This window comes from Passer montanus, unplaced genomic scaffold (assembly GCF_014805655.1).
Source record: "Passer montanus isolate IOZ18808 unplaced genomic scaffold, ASM1480565v1 scaffold7, whole genome shotgun sequence".
Lineage (NCBI taxonomy): Eukaryota > Metazoa > Chordata > Aves > Passeriformes > Passeridae > Passer > Passer montanus.
In genome coordinates this window covers 1,381,844-1,402,284 of record NW_024372147.1, presented here as the reverse complement: position 1 = coordinate 1,402,284, position 20,441 = coordinate 1,381,844, and the positions used below count along the sequence as shown (strand labels likewise).

The 20,441-nt window shown below is 37.2% G+C and overlaps 2 protein-coding genes across 3 annotated transcripts in view; both read right to left on the bottom strand.

Annotated features, from left to right (window-relative positions):
• Positions 1–20,441, bottom strand: part of SLC35D2 (solute carrier family 35 member D2) — a 59,449-nt gene that overhangs the window by 14,123 nt on the left and 24,885 nt on the right. The window lies entirely within an intron of this gene.
• Positions 193–20,389, bottom strand: HSD17B3 (hydroxysteroid 17-beta dehydrogenase 3). The gene is given in 12 exon segments (XM_039729757.1): positions 193–363; positions 678–726; positions 728–741; positions 2,400–2,481; positions 3,462–3,496; positions 5,525–5,567; positions 6,307–6,373; positions 6,848–6,962; positions 7,557–7,565; positions 12,064–12,125; positions 18,150–18,194; positions 20,236–20,389. Coding segments are annotated over 12 exon segments (846 nt in total).

Sequence of the window (20,441 nt, the reverse complement as noted above, 5' to 3'; positions counted from 1 at the left end):
AGCTCAGCTCAAGGCTCATAAGCAGAGAGAACCATACTGTGCTGTTACCACTACACTTCTCTTGTGTATTCCTCTCTTCGTATTTTACTGGTGCCATATTACCCTTAACAACCCATTGACTCTTTCTCATTTATGTCCAAGGTCCATGAAAATGTGGAAAGAACAGACGTGACTGGAGTCTTTGGAAGACATTTACATAGGACCAAATTCAATCAAAATTTGATGGGTGAAACATCCAAAAATCTCATCTCCAAAGGTGACATACCTCAGTGACTCACTAACAAACTCTTCTGCTGTCTTTGTAATAACACCCAGGTTTTGGTACACTGTCATTGGAGCAGAAACACCATAAGGAATCGCTATCTAAAATTAAAAAGAAAAAAATAAGAGTGTAATGCCATCTAATACTTACATAAGGCACTCTGCAGAATCCCATAGCATCTGACATATTTAAACTGATATTTACAATGGATTAGGGCACTGTATGGAATCAGTGATAGTACTATGGTGAAATAATTTGAAAATAAAAAAGCTGCATATAGAGGGGAGACAGAGTCACCCAGCAGTTGACTGAGGACAGCTACACAGATTTAGATTTTAAATACAGATTTAGACATCTCAAATATTCTTGAAGAATTTGCTAAAATGAAGGCTAATATGGCAAGATACAGAAACACCTGTATGATAATTACCTTTGCTTTATGCTGTCCTTGTAGTGATTGTAGAAGTGCTTATAAAAGCCTAGATAGAATATAACCAAACCAAACCAAACAAACCATTAGCATAGAAAACTCAGTGCTTTCACTACGTTCAGAAATAAGTGTGAAGATGTCCCTAGCACAAGCTAGGTAACATTGTACAATCTAAGGCCCACGGCAGCGGTGGAAAACACAGAAATGAAGTTTTCCAGATACAGTTCCTGCTGGTGCACCCAGGTGAGGCTGACTCTTTCTCTGCACCAGAAAAGATGGAACCTGGCACTGTCCTGAGCTGGACATGCAACAAGTATTACTGCATGGAAGCTTTGACAGTTTTATGAAAAAGAAGAGATATACACTCCCAAGTCCCACTTATTCTAGCTATTGTTTCATGTGGCTCTGTGCTCTGGATGATCCCTACCATGCCAGTCAGACACTTGCACTTGTTGTTTCTTTTGCACTGAAAAGTGGAGGAAAATGAAACTTGTGCCTTCATTATTTACCTAGTAGCACAACCGACAGACAAATGTTACAAAGTCAAGTATTTCTGAATTTAGAGGAAAGTTTTAGCTTCAATCTTTTAGATTTATATAAGTTTTTCTCCACACCATGAAGAGTATGCACATACTAACTTTATGCAAATGTTGAGTTTCTTTCAAGAGAGATTTTAGGAATTAGATCTTTGAGAAACAGTCAGAAACTTGATGATGTTGAATTGTTCCTCTGTAATGAAAAATATAAAAAGTCCTAGTAAAAAAAAAAAAAGACTGTTTTTTGAACCAATCTCCTGATAGTCTTAAAATTGTAACACCAATACATTCATGATATAATGATGACAAGTAAAATAATTTCCCTCCAGGGCATTTAAAAAAAAAGTTACAAACAAACTAACGAAAACAAAAACCAAGCCAAAACAAAAGAACCCCCAAAGTTAAAAGATATCTGAGAATGAAAAAAGACAAGGAGACAACATAATCATACTAATGTACCATATCACTTGGAAAAAATGTTAGGCGAACATTTTTTAAGGATCTAAAATTTTCTGGTTTGAATGAAGTTCAAATTTTGAGCAATGAGGGATTTATATAAAAGGAGAAAAAGTAAATAGAAAACTATACTTTCTTACCAATAATAGCTCTTTTTTTTCCTGCAATCTAAACTTTAGCTACAATCAAGAAAATATCATTAGAATTTTTTCATTTGAAGGAAACCTGAGCTGATCAAGTTACTTTTGGAGTTTTACTCAAAATCATTCTACACTTTTGCAAGTTCATGGATTCAAATTCAGAGCAAAAATTCAAGGTGAAATCTACAAAGTTAGGCAACTCACCAGTCACCTACCAGAAATTTTATTCTTGGTTCCATAAGCAAAACCTAGCACTTTTGTGCATCTCCAGTTTTAAGTAAACTGGATAAATGAGCATAATGAAATACATCACTTCCCAGACTGAAGACAAATTGTGAGCACTGGTATAATACAATTTAATCACAGGCAAAATCATTCCAAGGATCAGAGATACCCTCAGCTGATTTAATTTACATAGTTTCACTGATTCTTGGTTGTCAGGTAGTGCCAATTTACATTACTTCATTACTTCAATGGAGCAATGCTATTTATATACTGATCATTTGTTACACTGTTACAATGCTTTGATAAACACTTAATGGGGATTTCTTCATAAAGCAATGTGAAAGATTTACCTTAGCAACTGAGTACATGATATATAATGGACAAGGGAAAGCACTCAAACCAGAGGACAGATTCAGAATTAGAACTTTCTGACTGAAATTTAATTTAAACAGTTACACTTTACAGGATTATAGTAAAAGGCTGCATGAGCAGAAAACATTTTTTTCCCCAGAAGGCATAGGTCTCCTATTATACTGTCAAGTGTATCTTCAAAAGACCCCCTTTTTACAGTTTAATTTGGTATAAACCTGGCATGAATAATGTCATAAGTGAAAATTAAATGCCTGCCGCAATCAGAACTATGGGAGCATTGTACATGCAGTTGTATGTACAAAAAAAAAAGTCTGTCATCAGAGGAAAGTTTTTATTCTCCTAAGTAATTGACAGATCCCCTTTGCTCAATACATTCTTTTTCCTGCTTCAGGGATCTGCTGGTTTAGCTTCCCCATTCACAACTCCCTGTACACATCACTAAAACCCAGCACATTTAACAATGATGAGGAAAAACAAAAAAAACCCCAAAATTAAATATAAGCAATAAGAAATATATTTTTTGCCAAAACTAAAAGCATGTACTGGCCTCAAAAATGCAGTATTTAACTATGTTTTCTAGAAAATCCATCCAAAGAGCCTAACTTCTAGTTTAGGGACCCCAAAATACACGAAGTATTAAAAAGAGGACAGAGATCCTTAATTGCAGAGATGAATTAATGTCTCTGATTAGTTATATGGGTATTTCCAAACTTTGAAAAGCTAAACTACCACTCTTAGAAAAATAGATAATATATTCAAATGCTGTTTCTTGCTTGATTAGGCCCATCACGTCCTATTCTATTTCTGCCACACATTTGTAACTGGGAACAGATACATATTTTGTTTTCTGCTGTGTTCTACAATTGACTGACAATTTGTGGGAGTTCTTATATGTATATAATCATACAGCACTAACAGAAGAAGAATATATCTTACTGATTGATAGACTGTGAAGCCCAGAATTTAATTAAAAAGCCTAACTACCACTAAAGGCATTGAAGGTAGAAGCTTAACAAAGTTCAAAGTTATAGAAAAAATACTTTATTTGCATTTGTTTCAAAATAATTTTTGTCAACTATGAGGCAAGTATTTTAAGAATTTTTTTTCCATTCCCCATCTTCCTGATAGCATTTTTGGACTCATTCATTAACAAGTTTTTTCACTTGATCAAGCCATATATATACAGCTCAAATAGCTAAAATATGGCACATTCAACATTTTGCAAAATATTTTAGTAATGCTTGTGGCATGAAAATCATCTGAGTTGTCAAAAAATTCCAAAGGTTAGCCTTCCAAGCAGTGAGAGTATTATGTTTATCCAAAGCTTTTCAACAGTTTCTGAACTTCATCATTCTGCAACATGGAATCATAACAGCAAGGAGAAAGTCAGCTCCATATTCTTTTTGAGTTTTTACTTCTGTCTGTAGCTAGATCAGAAATTGCAGAAAATCAGGAAAATATATCATTTTTTTCTGCATCCAGAAAGAGCTTTAGGATCTTTTTTGGTGCTAATTATTTTATTATTTTTTTCATTCTTATTTTAGCAATAGACTTAATAATGAATCTGATTTTAAAGTGAAATTAGATGTGTTTCTTCAGGTAAGAAATCAGCATTTCTTTGTGCTTTTGAAGGGTATTATTGATAGTAAGCCTTAGTACCAAGAAGAAGTCATACTTGCACTATGAATTGTGTAAGCAGTGTGACCTAACTTGTAAAGCGCAGCAGTGAAAAGTAATGCAAATTAATGGCACAGTTTGACAGAATACTTGTTATTTCCTGACTTTATTTTTTTTCCAGCAGTCATTGTGCTCAAAAGAGGATAGTAGGAACAGTGTGGGGTTGACAAAGTCTGACAAGACAGGTCAGTCACATCAGCTTGGATTAAGAGCAATTTCCAAATAAACAGTGGGAGCCAGGATACCTGGACCTCAGGCATTATACTGCGAGAAATGGCGAACAGGATCTTAGCAGGAATCCAGACAGAGAGGGAAAAGGAAAATCCAAAAAGATTTAAAGATTATTTGGACCTAACCATGAGAATGCTGGTTAGAAGAATGCTTTCTTCTCTGTAATTTGGAGGAAAGTGAATATTCATGAAACACTGAAAAGGATGTGGTGCAGCAGTGGGGAAAGCAATGCCCAGGCACTGCAAAAACAAAAGAGTTTGATTCTGAGATATATGTAAAGTGGGAAATGACAAAAAGAAGAACCTTCTCTCTATCCAGACCGAGAGGGTACAGAACGGTATAAATCTATAGCATTCAGATACTGCAGATATTTCTGTTCTTTTGACACAGAAATAGAATATATCCTAGGAGCACAAATGTCACAAAGGTACTTACAGAATTTGCTTCTATTGATTGGTATTACATGATTTATTTTCTTAAGTCATTAGCAGCAGTACAAATTTGGGAAGTAAATTTTGAAAGCCAGAGAAGGACAAACATCTGGTGTTAATTTTCATGTCATTTTTAGAAAGACCTGAAAGGCATGAAAGCCAAGGTTGAGATCTTCTGCTCATGTTCATGTTAACATGCTGCTTGCAAACAGCAGAGCAATACAAATCTTAATCAGAGCTGAAAAGCATAAAATACTAAATGTTCTTGGAGGGGCAGGAACCAACCAAAACTGGCACCAATGGGTAACAATACAGAATTAGGAGACAGTTCCTGGAGTTTCTGTCCTGCATTGATACAAAAACATGTTGGCAAATGAGAATTGTGACAAAAACCACAAGTACTGTGCTAAAATTCAAACTGCAGATTTACCTGTCTTGAAAACTTTAATTCTGAAGCAAATCTCCCTGCATACCAAAACAAAAATGCTTTGTGAAATGTTTTAGCTGTTTCAGCTGTAGTGCAAGGATGTGTTTCAACTGAGAAATTGTGTTAAAAATTTTCCAGTCAGTTCTGATCAAAATATTTCACAGGTAATAGAAACAGGTGGGTTCCTTAAATTAACACTGACATTCCTGCTGAAAATCACTGTCTGCTGACGAATGAAATGATAATACACAGAAAAGCTAGTTGGTCCACCTAACATGGGACTGATTTTTTTCTGGTGAAATACATTACAGCCCCAGAACAGATGGGAAGGTGTCACATACTTACCTGGAACAGAAATAATATTGCACTTGACAAGGTCCAGCAGGAAGCAACGAAACAGTATATTCATCCTTAAGTGAGAGTTTGATGGAAGCAGCCTGCCTGAGATTCTCTGATTTGGAAGATGACATAAAAACTGAATGAATCCTGAGAGAGGTGCTAGGAAGATACACAATTAGAAATTCTGGCCTTTTCATTGCAAATGATATAGAGGTAAATAACAATAAGGCAATGAAGAACTTGATCACATCCTTAATCCTGTCACTCAGTTGAACCACTGTAAATTAATTCCCCCACAAAGTAAACACTTAAATGAGGTATCCTTTTTCTTTTTTTTTTTCTTTTTCTTTTTTTTCTTTTAATTTGGTTGGTTTGTTTGTTTATGTCCACATACTTAAGCAAAGACCCCAAGAAACTAAGTTTTAATAACACTAACAAGTACCCAATATTTTCAGCTGCAGCTGTGAATGGACTGGACCCCATTACACTACAGGGAGTCAGGGGGTCTGCTAATCCCTGTCACAACCAGGTCAGCTGTACTCTCCCCTCTACCACTGGATGCTGGCTGCAGTTTAGCTGAAAACTACCATTCTTCTTCTCTTTCAAGCTCCTCCAAGCATTAAACCCAAATCAAAACATGCTTCTTCAGGCCCAGTTCCTTTCCAGCCCAATTGAACAGTTAATACTTGATTGTAGCAGGGGCAAAATCTGTGCCTTGTTCAATGAATTACCATTCCTCATTGTTATATTAGAAGATGAAATCTACAGAATAATCCTAATTCTTCTATGTTTGGTCCATTAAGGAAATAGCATGGAAGAGGATTATGAATCATTCCAACATTGCTAACTAGTCAGGGAAAATTCAATGTTAAGAATCAAATCAGGACAAAGTTCATTATTCATCTACTTAAACAAAGTGCTTCTCTTCAAGACCCAGAAGATTGTGAGCTGCATGTGAAGAGAAACACTATTCAGCATCAAGTTTTGTTTTCACTGAAGTCACTGATACTGATGAGGACTGTCTCTGAGGAACAGAAAAATAGACTGTTGCTAAAGCTGTTTCTGTATTATTGCTGTTGTTTCACTTCTTTCACTATTAAAAGGATGACTTTCTTTAAAAATAAAAAAAAAAACCTTCCAAAACCCCATCTTTTCACTGTTCCTTCATGAGTCATACCAGATAATGAGCCACAGGCTCATTATGTATACTTGGTTTTAAGCATTGGCTAACAAGTTGTTACAACACATAATTTATACAATGGTCTGTTAAATACACTACAGCCATAAAATACTTGTCAATTAACAGACCTTAATGACTGACCCAGAATACCAATATACAAGTCCTTCAGATCTTTTTCAACGTTTTTGTACACTGCATTTTTAGTGAAATCAGCTTGTATAACCTTCACTTTTTGATCTGTGGCCAGCTCCAGTAACTAAAGAAAAACCCAAAACCAAAGATCAACCAGCCAAGAAAACCTGTTCACATCTACTGAGAAAGAGGGAGAGCTGTAATAAGAGAAACAACCAGATGTCTTGCTAAGTAAAGTCCATCGTACATCAAGCAATTGTTTCAACTTTCTTACTCCAAAAAATAATACAACACAAGGATAAAACTCTCACTCTACCCAGCTGTTTTCAGGAAAATGGCCTGGCAAATATAGGAAGAATTCACTCAATGGAAATCAATGGAATTTTTCTTACAAGACCTAAACAACATTAGGTCTTGTAAGAAGACCTTTAGTCCTTCAGTAAGGTAAAACAAAACAAATTCAGAAATAAGAAACAGGACTTCTTCCCCCTGTTATCATAATATTTATAGATGAACACTGTCAGCATACATTAGAAAAATGAATGTGGATGCCAGATCCCCTACACAAGCACATCTTTGCAGAACAGTTTGAAAGAATTTTGATGGATAAGATAAGCAAGTGGAACTTATCTTTTTACACAAGAGGAGGAGTAAACAAGGATGGATGGAATGCAGCATTTTCTGCATTATTTTTTTTTAACTCCTTGCCTATTTTAACACTTGCACTCTCATAGTCTGAATCTTTCTTGGGATTTTGCAGCAATAAAAGGTATTTCAGTGAGGCGGTAACTTAAATTTTACAAGGTCAATTAGAAGGGAAAGGGAAATGTGTGTGATTTTTCCAATGTCATTTCTATGCAGGAGGGGAGCCCAGCTGTACATTGCCATTTTTTTCAGCAGTTGATTTATTGCTGTTCATATTTTCAATGCAGTTTCATGAGGAAAAGAAGTAGAAACTCTTATTTACTCATATTTAAAGGCAAGGCCCTCCTTTAAAAGGGCCCAATAAGGTCTCCTCTAACTAGATGTTCACATTGTAAATTTTGCTACTAAACCCACTTTCAACTTTTATGGGCAACCTGAAATCCAGATGAAGTTTGCTGAAAAAGTGACAGGCAAAGCTTGGAAATGTCAATAGACTATCAGATTGCAGGCTGTCTGCAAGTGGCAGGAATTCAGGTGCACACTCATGGCAAAAAGTGCACATGGTTTTTGGCAAAATATCTCTTGCTGGTTTGTATTCTGATTTTATCATACAGAAGACAGAGAGCATTGCCTGGAATAGTAGTAAGACTTGCTGAATCATTACCCAGAAATTTTGTCTCATCCATTGCTGCTTATTCACTAAGAAAAGCCTTGTGCCAGCTCCTGTGGGAGAGCAAGGATTCAGAAAGCTGGCTTTGGGTCCAGCAGGCCAATTTGCAACAAATCAGAACCTCTGTTGGAGTGGAGGAAGATATAAAGTTGCTCCCTTCCAGTTGTTCCTCTTTGCCCCTCAAAGCTCTTTGCAAACTGCAAGTTTTGACCATCTTCATTCAAGTAATGAAGTTTGAGGAAACGGCAAGCACACTGACTGCAGATCTGAAAAGTGGGCTGCATCTTGTGTGCAGTTTTAGAGGACATCTGTCTCCATGACAGAAGAAAGGAGGAAGGACTGCCCTTTTTCTTGCCCTCTTTCTAAGCTGCGGTTCTGTGTATGAAAGGGACAAAACATCCTTTGAACCTTCAACCTATAAAAGCAACTCTAGTGGCAAATGACCCCGTCATGGTCCCAGGCTGGGCGAATGGTGAAACTATAAATAAAAGGACATTGTGAGTGTAAATGCAGTGAGTGGGAAAGAACAGAGCAACAGCTGGAGCAGACACCTACAGTGACCTTCTGTTTGAAGAGCTCTATAAACAAAATGAGATGGTCTTAAACAGTATAGTGATGTTGTGGCCATCTTTCTCATGGGCAATCAGAAGGGCAGCCAAAACTAGAGCATAAAAATGAGGATCAAACAAGCCATTTGGACTTTCTCTGCAACTCCTTGTCTGTACAGAACTGTAGGGCTGCAACCAGCACTGTCAGCCAACAAACAAGTACTCCAGATGGCTTTCTTCCGTCTCTTATAAGAATAAACCAATATATTAAAAAACAATAAAACTCTCATGCTGACAAATGAATTACCCAGGGATAGCTCTTCAGAAAATTACAGCAATTCTGCAAAGGAGAGAGCCAAAAAACAATTTCCAATGTTTCTTATGTCTCTCCCTCTCTGTGACAGATTTATGATAGTCTTTGAACATACAAGCCATTACATCTCTGTTTAAAAGTCCTAAGTGTCCTAGAAGTAAAAAGCCTAGCTTTTCAAACACCAGGACAGGTTATTTTCTTTTTTCTTTTTTTTTTTTAATATTTTATTTTATTTCAAATAATGGAGTAGAAATTAATTTAAGGAAAATTAAAAGTGGAACCAAGTTGGTTAATTCAATATGTTATAAAATATATTGCTAAGATTTTTACATCTAACTCCTTCTGACCTTAGACCACTTGGGAATCTGCTGTCAGATAGGATAATGTGCTGCTTTTTGAAATTTACCAAAAAGATAATAAAGGACAGCTGAATGAATTAGCATCTTCACAGGTCTTTGTGGGAGTAAGGTATATTTTGTCCTGGGCTGTGTCGGTTCCTTTCTTATTCAGTACTTAATTCTATATTAGCAGACATAATTTCTGTATAGTTTCCTGCATCACCAAATCCAAATTCATTAACTGTGTGCTCTGCTAATCTAAAGTGCTACAGCTGTATTTTCATTGTATCTTATATTTCATTAAAAAAATACTTGTTTCTACTGAAAAACCACAAAACCTACAAAAACAAATAAAAAACCAACAAAAAAAAAAAAAAACCCCAAAAACCCAAAAAAACCACAAACCAATGCCAAAACAGCCAATCAGAACAAATAAAAACCAAAAATCCCTATCAAACCCTACAAACCACCACCACAATTATGCTGAGGAATTTTGTATCTCGTAGAAGTGGCTTTTTTTGTTTGTTTGTTTATTTGGCTTTAACAGCAGTATGGTACAGATCCTGAACATATATATGGATCCTAATGCATTATTTTGCAAAACAGGACCTAGCTCTGTCTGTACCGCTTGCTCAGGAAAAATAAGCAGAAGAAATGAAACAGGACTGCAATTAGTAGCATTCCATAATTTCTAATCCCCTGGTATTGTGGTTTGATCAATGTTTCACAACTACAGTACTAAATGTGTTAAATGAGCAGTATACCTATGCTAGCAATTCTGTCTGCCCTCTGTAACACCTACTTTGGTATTTTTTATCTCATTTTAAAAGATATTTCCAGTCTGAATGAATGGAAATCTGGTTTTCAGTTCCAGCGTGTCTTTGGAGAAATGTTTTTCTTACCGTGGATTTCTGTCGGCTGCAGCTCTGAGTGCTGTTCTCAGGCACACCTGTGGCCCACAGAACTTGGAAAGCCAAACATTGAGATGTCTGTAATTACCCACAGTTTAGACTCTTCTAATTTATAGGTCTCAGTATCCAAACAGATGTGGCAGTATAATTAGGCAAATAATGCAATCAGCTTGAAAATGGAGCAAGTCCTTTCAATATAATGTCCAATGGACTGCAAAAAAGTATTGTGTAGATATTCAAAAAATGAAAAAAGAGTAATGTGTCCAGAGCTCCCTGCTAGTTTTAGTGCATTCACATTAGATACTCTATACTTTTCATTGCTGTATTTTTCTCACTTTCCTTTTGTTTGGGCCATCTACTTGTTATTAAGATACTAATTTCCAATCTGACACAATAAATAACAGCTGACTCACTCTGGATTTCAGCTAAAATTTGCTGAAAACAATTGAAATACTTATCTGGGATTTGCCACCTATTTCAGCAAGTTGTGGGAAAGTCTGTGACCACAACCAGGTGGAACAGTGCCTAAACCTCATCAGTGTAGCCTGACTTCTGGGGTCACACAACACAGCTCCCCACACCTTGGATTACATGGATAACACTGCTGCTGTCAGTGAAGCTTGGAGCTGTCACTGAACAGCTGAAAAGCCATGGGTGTGTGCAGAAGGTGTAGGAGTGTTTGCAGGACAGGCAAGTCCTTCATTACATGCTGCTACACAGTGCAGTGCAGTACGGCCTCAGTTAGGAGTTAGGAAGGCGTCCAGTGGGTGGCCTTGTACTCAGCCATAGTGTGGAGGAATTTACAGCTTTCCTTGTCAGACACCCCTTGCTTTCCAAGGGAAAATAAGCAAACAAGCCTACCAGCCCCACAGGAAAAGAAAAGAGGGAGAGAGAGACATGTTGGATAGGAAATTTCTGGGTCCATTCCTTGATTTTGTTAGCTGCAGGTTAAAAATTTGCAGACTTTTTCACCCAAGTCTGCCACACCCCCAACAGATGTGCTGCTCACTTAGGTAAGTACTCTGGACCTGATACTCTGCTGGACTCAGCTGCTAAGCCTTCTTAAAGGCAAGTCTTCCCAACTTGTATAGATATAGTCTTGGGTTGACACACAGTTTTAAACATGTAAATCAAGTAACCTGCTGGATAGAAGCCATGTATAGAAAAAGAGACAGTGGAACGAATGATTTTCATTCTAGCAATCTGTAAAGTTAATGGAGGATAAAAACTCATTTGACTCCTAAATAAATTCTAACTGTCAATCTTAAAGTATTTATACAAGACATTCACCAGGATTAATGGTTAATTTCCTTTGAAGAAAAGAAAGGGAACATTAATTCTAAAGGCACTCTATTTAACTGTTTCATCAAGAGCCAAATGTAATTTGAAAGCTTAAAAACCCAACCAACCAACCCACCAACCAACCAAAAAACAAACCTGGTACTTTGATTTCGTTTTTAGTCCTCCTATGCTCTGTTCCAAGAACAACTTTAACGGTAACCTATTTATCTATACTTACAGATTTTTAAGGGCAGATAAAGACAGTGAAGAGTACACATTCACTTTTTTCAGCCCATTACACTCTTTGAAAGAAAGCATATATTTTTAGAGTGATCAACATCGAGAAGAGTTCAAGGGACAGAGTAATATAAAAAAGTTTTTAGTATTGGAGAAAGACTTGGAGGTACAGCTGTGGCAATATCCAGCACCCTGCTGTGCTAGATGGGAAGGGAAAAGATTTGCAGATCCCTGTAAAGCCTGCCTGGCAAATGGGAAGATAATTTTGAGACAAATGCTTACCAAATTCAGTTTTTCAAAAGCTCTCCTTATCATCACTATAGTTAATCCTCTTCTTGCCAGGTACAAGAGAGGAATATAAAATTGTTAAGAAACAGAAAGGCAAGAAGAATCTTTCCACTTTCTACAGTTTTGCAAAACAGCAATAATGAATTTTGAAATAATTTTCATTCACCTGTCACTTGCCTAATGGATAAACAAGAGAGGTTAAAACCAGGCCAAAAAATAACCAGTCTTCTTGAGACTTCGAGAATATTTCCTTCACTGTATAATTTTGGACTCTTACAAGAAAAATATACAGGACAAAAATCAAATCCCAATAATATGAAAAAATAAAAATAATTTGAGCCAACTTCAAATGAATGAAAGCCTTCAGGGAGTGAAAATCACATTGAATTTCTCTGAAACACATTTTTATTTTTACTTTTGTTTGGGTTTGGGAGCCTAGTCATGTTGCTGGCTTTCCAGTCATTTTACAGCAACACCTTCCATCACCATATTTTTTTCCTGAGGAAGTACATTAAGCCTATTGAATTGAAGGCCCAACAGCTAAAAAATATTTGGATTTTATTATTTTATTGAATATAAATTAGATCTGATTTAGGTTTGATGGATAAATTTTAACTGCTTTTTTTCTTATTTTTAACTAGATGCAAATTTAAAAGAAATAAATATAAAAAAAATCAAAGGAAATAAGGTGAATTACACACATAAATAGTTAAAATAGAGTAAAAAAAAGTGCAACCACAATTCATTGGCAATAGCTGGAATTCTATAGCTGCAAACACTGTTTAACATAACGATCCGTTTATGGTCGGTTTGGCACAACCATTTGCAGAACAAACACAGAATTGTTTTCTCCTGATTTTCTGAGGCCCCCCATTCCCATCAGATTTTTAGGCAAAGTCAGAGAAAGGACTATGGCCCCAGTTTTTGAAATTAAGTTATTAACAATTGTCAGCTGAGCATATAAAGAAAGATAAAACTAAAACTAGAAAAATGCCTGTAAGAGAAAGGAGAAAGAGAGCTGAATTAGCCATCACAAAACATAAAGCTTATATCATCTGAAAGAACCTTCTGATTTGCTTAGAAGAAGAAATAATTGCCAAAGGCCATCCACCGAAATTATATTAATTTCTGTAGCTGACTCGCTTCAACACCTTCTCCTTAAAACTATTTGAGGAAACAGTTTGTTCTGTTGGGTTTTCATGAGACCATGCAAAGAATGTTAAGAAATAAGGACCTTTGCTCAAAATTTTTCTCCATCAAGAGTACAAGAGGATATTGCCCTGCTAAAAGCATGAGCCACAATCATTTGCATTTTCAGCCTTTCTCACAGTTCTGTGTTGTGTAGGTCCTCTAACATAATTGGTCAGGGCTCCATGAACACCTGCACAGACTTGGGTACTTTGTGGTTTCAAAAGTCTGCTTTAAGTACTCCACTTGAAGCTCTCAAGTAGAAAACTATAATTGCCCACATAGTGGTAGATTTTCCATTGTCTGTAAGGAATCTGACTCAAGGTATTTTCATTCAGTGATAAGGTCTCTGTTTCCAGGGTCACTTGCTCCTTTCTGTCATTTGTAGGTGTTTGCACAGGGATTGTTTAGACTTTTGCATCTTTAGACCCAAGACCAATCACCAGCCATGTAATACACAAAATAAAAAAAGTCCTCCTTCACTGGGCTTCTCAGTATCATATATTTGCCTCTGTATGTCAGTTGACAGAAAACCCCCTCCTAAAACTTAACTATAAAAGGATTCTTACTGCTAAGGTTGCATTGTATTTCACCTAAAAGCACATATTATAAGAGTGCTACCTATCAGGTGAGAGGAACCTCTCTTGCTGCTGTGCACCAGACTAACCAGAAGTCAAGGCAAAGGAAGTCTCTAGTCTCTTTTGACTAGTCTCCGACTAGTCTCTTTTGCTTCCTCACCCACACAGAAAACGTGTATCTTTTCCAGAAACAGGTTTTGTAGGACACTGTAATTACCATGAGATACAAACAGACCCTCAAGCAAACAAAAATAATTGTGCTTAGAATTCCCTGGCCACCTGCAGGAAAGATTAAACCTGGCTTAACATTTCAAATGACAGTAACTTTTAGTGTTGATGCCTTTTAACCAAAGAATTTTCCTAATATACAAAGGCTTTGATGTTAAAGAATGGTGTTTCCCTTCACAGTAAAGAATAAGCACAGGCTTCCAGCCAGTCTGTAATGGGAAGCTGCATATGTTAGGAAATCCTGACGCCCAGTGGCAAAGGACTAAAATGCTTCTGAGACTCAGTCTGCCTAAATGTAAGATCATTATTAACAGCTCCAGCCATAAAGAATCATGACAACTAAGCATTTAGAAATAGGGCTAATGATGGAGAAAATTCAAGCAGAATCAGCACTCCAGGATCTCAAAAATGCACAATTAAAAACTTCAAACCTACATTAAATGAGTATTACATCCCTCTGCATTTTCTAGCATGTTTTTGCAGCTCAGTCTGAATTGATTTTTTAAACAATAAATCTCCATGAAAGGCAAAATAGGTTTAAAATTCAAACCACGACTGCTGCTGTATATGACTGCTACATTTACCTTGACAAATTCACTATATTCTACATGGGTCATTAGATCTAATAATTTTAAATCCTTGTTAATGCTTTGTGGAATCTGTAGTTGCCTACAGTAATCTTCAGCTTCCTAGAGAAGACACCCTTCTCTAGGACTGTACTGATATGATCCATGTTTCACCTTTTGTCTTTCTTTAACTGTATCGTAGGGATTCAGAACTGTAGGGTCCCTATGAATCAAAAACTCGTTCTGATTCAAATGTTTCAACACTGGTTTTGGTCCAGCAGACCAGAACTGAGATGGCAGAGCAGGATGATGTAGCAATTTTTCTGCTAGCTCTGCATGCTCTGTGCAATGCAAGGAGAATAGCAGTATTTCCAGGAATAAATCCAAGATCAAGTGGAGAAAATAGAATACTTTGCAACCAGGGCAGGAAAACTCAGATCATATTTAACAGGTATTATACTGCTATAATACTACACAGAAATTCAGGACAATAAACAAATATTTAAGATTCGAGGAGCCGTTTAATTAGGAAATGAATTAATCTTAGATGAATGAGGTCTGTCTCAAAATGGTCTGCTGAAACACTGATTGAACACAAGCACTGGCCTGACTTATAAGAGAGTGATGAACTATTAAAAGTAATAAGAATGGTGACCACATGAGCCAAAAGCACACCCTGCTTATGCCCTGACATCACATGAGAAGCGTGAAGAGGCCAAACCATAAATCTCAGAATATGCCATGGCCTTGTCCAGTATGTCTGAAGTGCTACGTCAGTAACAGATGATAAAGCACATCTGCAGTTACTACACCACAAAAGCAGAACAAACAGTACTACATCAGTACCTGAAATACTAATCCTTGAGTAGATATGACAGACAAGCAGCAGACTCACCGATGACTTACTTTTGTTTCTTCCTGGAAGTCTGGTGAGTTTAAACCCTATCAGCCCAAGAACTCATGGACTCAAGTGTAACAGAAGCCTGGCTTTTCGAGTACATAGAGCAAACCAGAGCCAAAATTCCTGACATCACAGCAGTCAGTTAAAAGGTGAGGGTCTTCATCATCAAGAAGGTCAGTCATTCAAAACAACTCATCTACTCAAAATACATGTAGAAACTTCAGGGAAGCCTGGATATTCATTCAGAAGAGGATAAACTCGAGTTCCACATCTGCTTGCCTCTCAATACAAGCTTGTGAAACAAAAGGTGTGTGTCCTGGCATCAACAAAGTAGTGTTCTGAGACCTCACGGCTGCCAGCTTCTTCATACAGCCCCAGACAGCTTTTGAGCTTAAGAGACTTTGCAGAGTCCTGTATTGAGGCATAAACCTTGGAAACTAGAGTATGGAACCTGCAGATACTGTAATCTCTCTCTGGACCTCAGCCTGCTGAATTTTATCCTACCACCTACTGGGATCTCTACATAAAACTAAACAGAGGAAACCACATTCCACTAGCCTTCCAAAACACAAAACCAGCTCTCCTTAGAATCCTGTATCATATGCTACCAAGTGTGGAGACCTTAAATCAGCTGTGACTCATCATCCTGAGCTGCCTGAGCTCAGGACATCAGAAAGAAATTCATCCCTTGACATCAGAACTCATACTCTAGAAGACTGTGCCCATCAAACAAAGTTTGCCTTCACATCAGCACATAACTCCAGAGGAACCTACACCAGAAGAATATCAGTGAATTTTGTATCCTGACATCAGAGCAGCAAGACAGCAGTGCTGAGCCAGAGCCTCTGAAGGCACACAAATATTAAAACAGCAGGATCAGATTTATTTATCTACAAGCCACACACAAGTGTGTGCTTCTACTTCAGCCAGCAAGATGATGTGCCAAACTATGAGCTCATGTGGTGTGGGCTTGGGATCTGTCCCACAGAGCAGTAGCTGAGCACAGCTTCAACCTAAGGGACCACCTGGAAAGGATGGTACATCTCAGCACGGAGAAAGATGGCTTACAGTCATCCCACAAATGCCAAAAATAATGAACAAATGTTCCACAAATTCTATCTGCCTCTAGCCAAGTTTAAAAAAAAGGACAGCAGTGAGTTTACTCTTTCTTACGGCATAATGCAGCCATTCACATGTTATAGCTGGCCATTTAATGGGATTTACTCTTACATGACCCGTACAGCACAAACAAAGCAGAACAATGACAGAGGCTGCAATCTAGAAATTCACTGGTTGTTGCAGCCTTCACACGGATAAAATATCACCAGGTGCTCACACAGAAAATTAGTTCAGCTGCATAAACAGAGGACTTCACCCAGAGACATGATAAAAATATTTAGGCATTTCTGATGCCTGCTCTCCCTGTATTGATCCCATCCCATTCCTCCTGACCTATGTATTCATCAGACCCTTCCCATTTACTTATTAATACTGCTACTCAGTGAGTAGACAGGAGACAGCATTTTCCCTTCTCTCCCATGGGGTTTTTTCACAACTACACCAAATGTTAAACTCTAATAGCTGGTATTTGTCTTTGAGGGTTCTACATTCAGTGTTCTTTCAAAAGTTTCAAAAGTTATTGTATTGCAATTCTCAGCATAAGGTAGTCATAAGGTATCTAGGTATTCAAACAATGCATAATGAAAAGACTAGTGCAAAAATCTTGCAAATCAATTTAAGAATTTTTTTTCTTTTCCTGTGAAATATATCTTATAATCTATGAGCAGAAGGCATCACATCTAAACTCTTGCACATTACAGGATGTTCTTTGTCACTTAGTCACCTCAGCCCTGAAGACATCAACACTTGATTCATTGCTGTTTAGTTTCTAGAAAGGGAGGCACTTTAGAAAGAAGACACCAAGGAGAAAATGTACTGCTCAGTCACAATCAATAACAGCAAGGCTGGTACAACACAATACAATGCCAGCCTGCCCTCAGCGCTGAATACCATGGGTTAATGGAAGGTACTGCTACAGTGACTCTGCACAGCAGCAGCTACAGGGACAGCACAGAGATCCTCTTCCTCTTGCTGCCTCCTAGAGCTCCTGATTCTGAATTAAACCATTAGGATTCCTTATGCTTTCCACAACTGGCAGGTTATATTAATTTATACAAGTTTCTCCCTTATTCGTTATTTCAGATAAAACTTTCAATATGTGTTTGCAAGTGTAAATGCTACAAAACTACATTTTGTTTGTTAATACTGAACCAGCCCATTGCAGATTAGCTGTGAAACTGGGAGAAAAGGGACAATTTAGGAGACTTCATTCTCTGGACAGACAATAGGGCCTCTTTTGAATTACTCATTTTATTTCCCTGGTTTGATGAGACCACTGAGGCCGGAATGACTTTCCTCTGAAATGCACCACAGGTTTCCTTTCAGAATCTGATTAAAGCTATGTGGTTATACAGGACAGAAAGATTAGGATCATATTTGTTGCAGTAGCTTTGAATTCCAGAATAATTTTACTAATTTGAAGACACTGATGGAGGGATAGCAATTGTCATTTTGTTAAGGTAAAATGAAAGGTAGATCTAATCTATTGTGGTATTTACCTGAAGGAATATGCTTTTCCAAACCCATCTCCTGCTCCTGTGACCACTGGAGAAAGCAAAAGGGATATGGATTACATTTGGATCTCTGGTTTAGCTTCTTCTCTCTGAATTGTTTCACCTTCATCATCTGCATTTCCTGAATGATACAACCTAAATGTATCCACTGAAGAATATAACCAGTCTTCTATTTTTTTTTCTTTGTGACCTATGCATCTCTTAGTTCATTCAGCACTTTCTGTCTTTAAAGCAAATCTCTTCCCAAGGTAGTCCACGTGGTACAGGAGTGTTTCAGTGGTGTCCACAAGCAACAAGTCAATTGCTGAAGAGCTGGCAGAATTTTCTTCCATGTATGTATTTTCACAAGTTCTGTTTTGCAAGATTTGAATTTATATACTGGTGGCAGAATGGTAGGAGATAAAGACTACCTGAAACTGATACAACAATTTCTCACACAAGATTTCTGTCTGTAAGGAAAGCTCACATCAAACTTGCCACCACCTATAAAATGCTCTTCTTTCAGAGCCGTACTGCACAGTTTACTTTCAGATTTAGTCTTACTGTGAAAATAAACATATCCTGGCATTTATAAAGTATCCTGAACTTTTAAACTCTGCATATAAATACCAAAGAGGAACTATAAAAATAAAAATTCTTAACACCTTAGAAACACAGAAGAAGTAATGTAGCAAAGCACCAAAGCAGTTCCAAGGTAAACCTGGTAAGTTCTAGAGCAAATGAAAAACTAGTCAATATAAAAAATTGTGGATTAAGGACTTCTGACAGAGACACAGAAAACAAAGTGGTTTGACTGGTTAGGTGTTGCCAACAGAAGAACAATTACTCTCTCATTTCACAGGGAAATGAAATCCCAGTGAAGAAGCTGTAGGTATTAAGTTTCCTAACAGACCTGTAGATGAAAAGTGAAGAGTCTATTGAGAAACAAGCTTCCACATGCCAACTTTAATTTTCATGATTTTCAGAATCTCACGTACCACATGACAACACAAATTATCTGAGCCTTAAGAATTTTACTGGGGCCAGAAGACTTTGTTTATAAAAACACAGCAATAAGGTCAATTGAAAGAAACAAGTCTTCCAACCTTAAGTGAAAAGAAAGATTTTACACAGGAAGTTCCACATGCTGTTCCTCATCTCATACACAGAAGGGAGGTCTTTGCCTCACTTAAATCAAAATGAGACCTATGCAATGTCTCAGAAGTGTGTGGTATTCAGGCAGGTCTTCTATAGGAATGGATTTATTTTATTAATCCACTAGGAGATGTGGCAGTTAAACATATATTTGATAGTTAATTATATATTTAATTGATGTATTTTATATATGTAATAATTTTATATATTTACTCCTATCAAGTTTAATGCAGGAAAAAGGAATCAAACACAAGTCTACTGTTCAGGTAACTTCTTAACAACAAGCTACCATCAGCAACATCAGTAACACCTGTTCATCCCTGCTTTACACCGATCATCTAACAAGCTTAAGAAACACATGAATGATCAATAGGAAGAAGCAGGTTCTTGTTAAGCTCTGTGTTATTCTACAAGAATGCATACTATCTTAATAAACACTGCCAACCTTCAGCCTTTGAAGATTTAGACTGAAGTAAAATTAGTTCATTAATGGTATCATTAAGGATAGGTGAGCAACTTGGAAAAGAATACAATGGAGCAACATTGGCAGGAACAAGAAAAGTTGCTTTGAAAACTGGAGAACATATGCTAGACATAAACTAGCAGCTTCACATACCAGAAAACTGAGGATCTGGGCAATACTACCAAAATAAAAGCATTTGCAGCAGAGAGAAAACAGCAGAAGAAACAACAGGGAGAGAATTCACATCTACACACCCTGTTACCAGTCTGACCAGTTTTCTATTCTCCCCAAGTACAGGTTCATAAACCCAAAACTTTATGAGAAAAGAAAAAGGAACCAAGCAAACCATACATATCAGAAACTGTGTTTCATTCTGAAGGAACAGGGTAAAGAAATGCAAGGAAAACCATTCTTGGTTAGTTATGTAATGATCCACCACCCAATTACAAGCAGAAAGTGAAGCAGTTTCCTCTACCTGCACGTTCTCCCATTGACCAAAAGAAAACCTAAGGCAAAGAACTTCAGATATATGGAAAAAGGTCTCTCATAAATCTGATGCATTTTATCAGAGTACAGAAACAGATCAGACCTCCAACATGACTGAGTAGCTGATACTGGAACACTTCCATGGTGAGAGAAGGTAGTGAGCTTGTATGAATCAGACACTCTCTGCATGGAAAA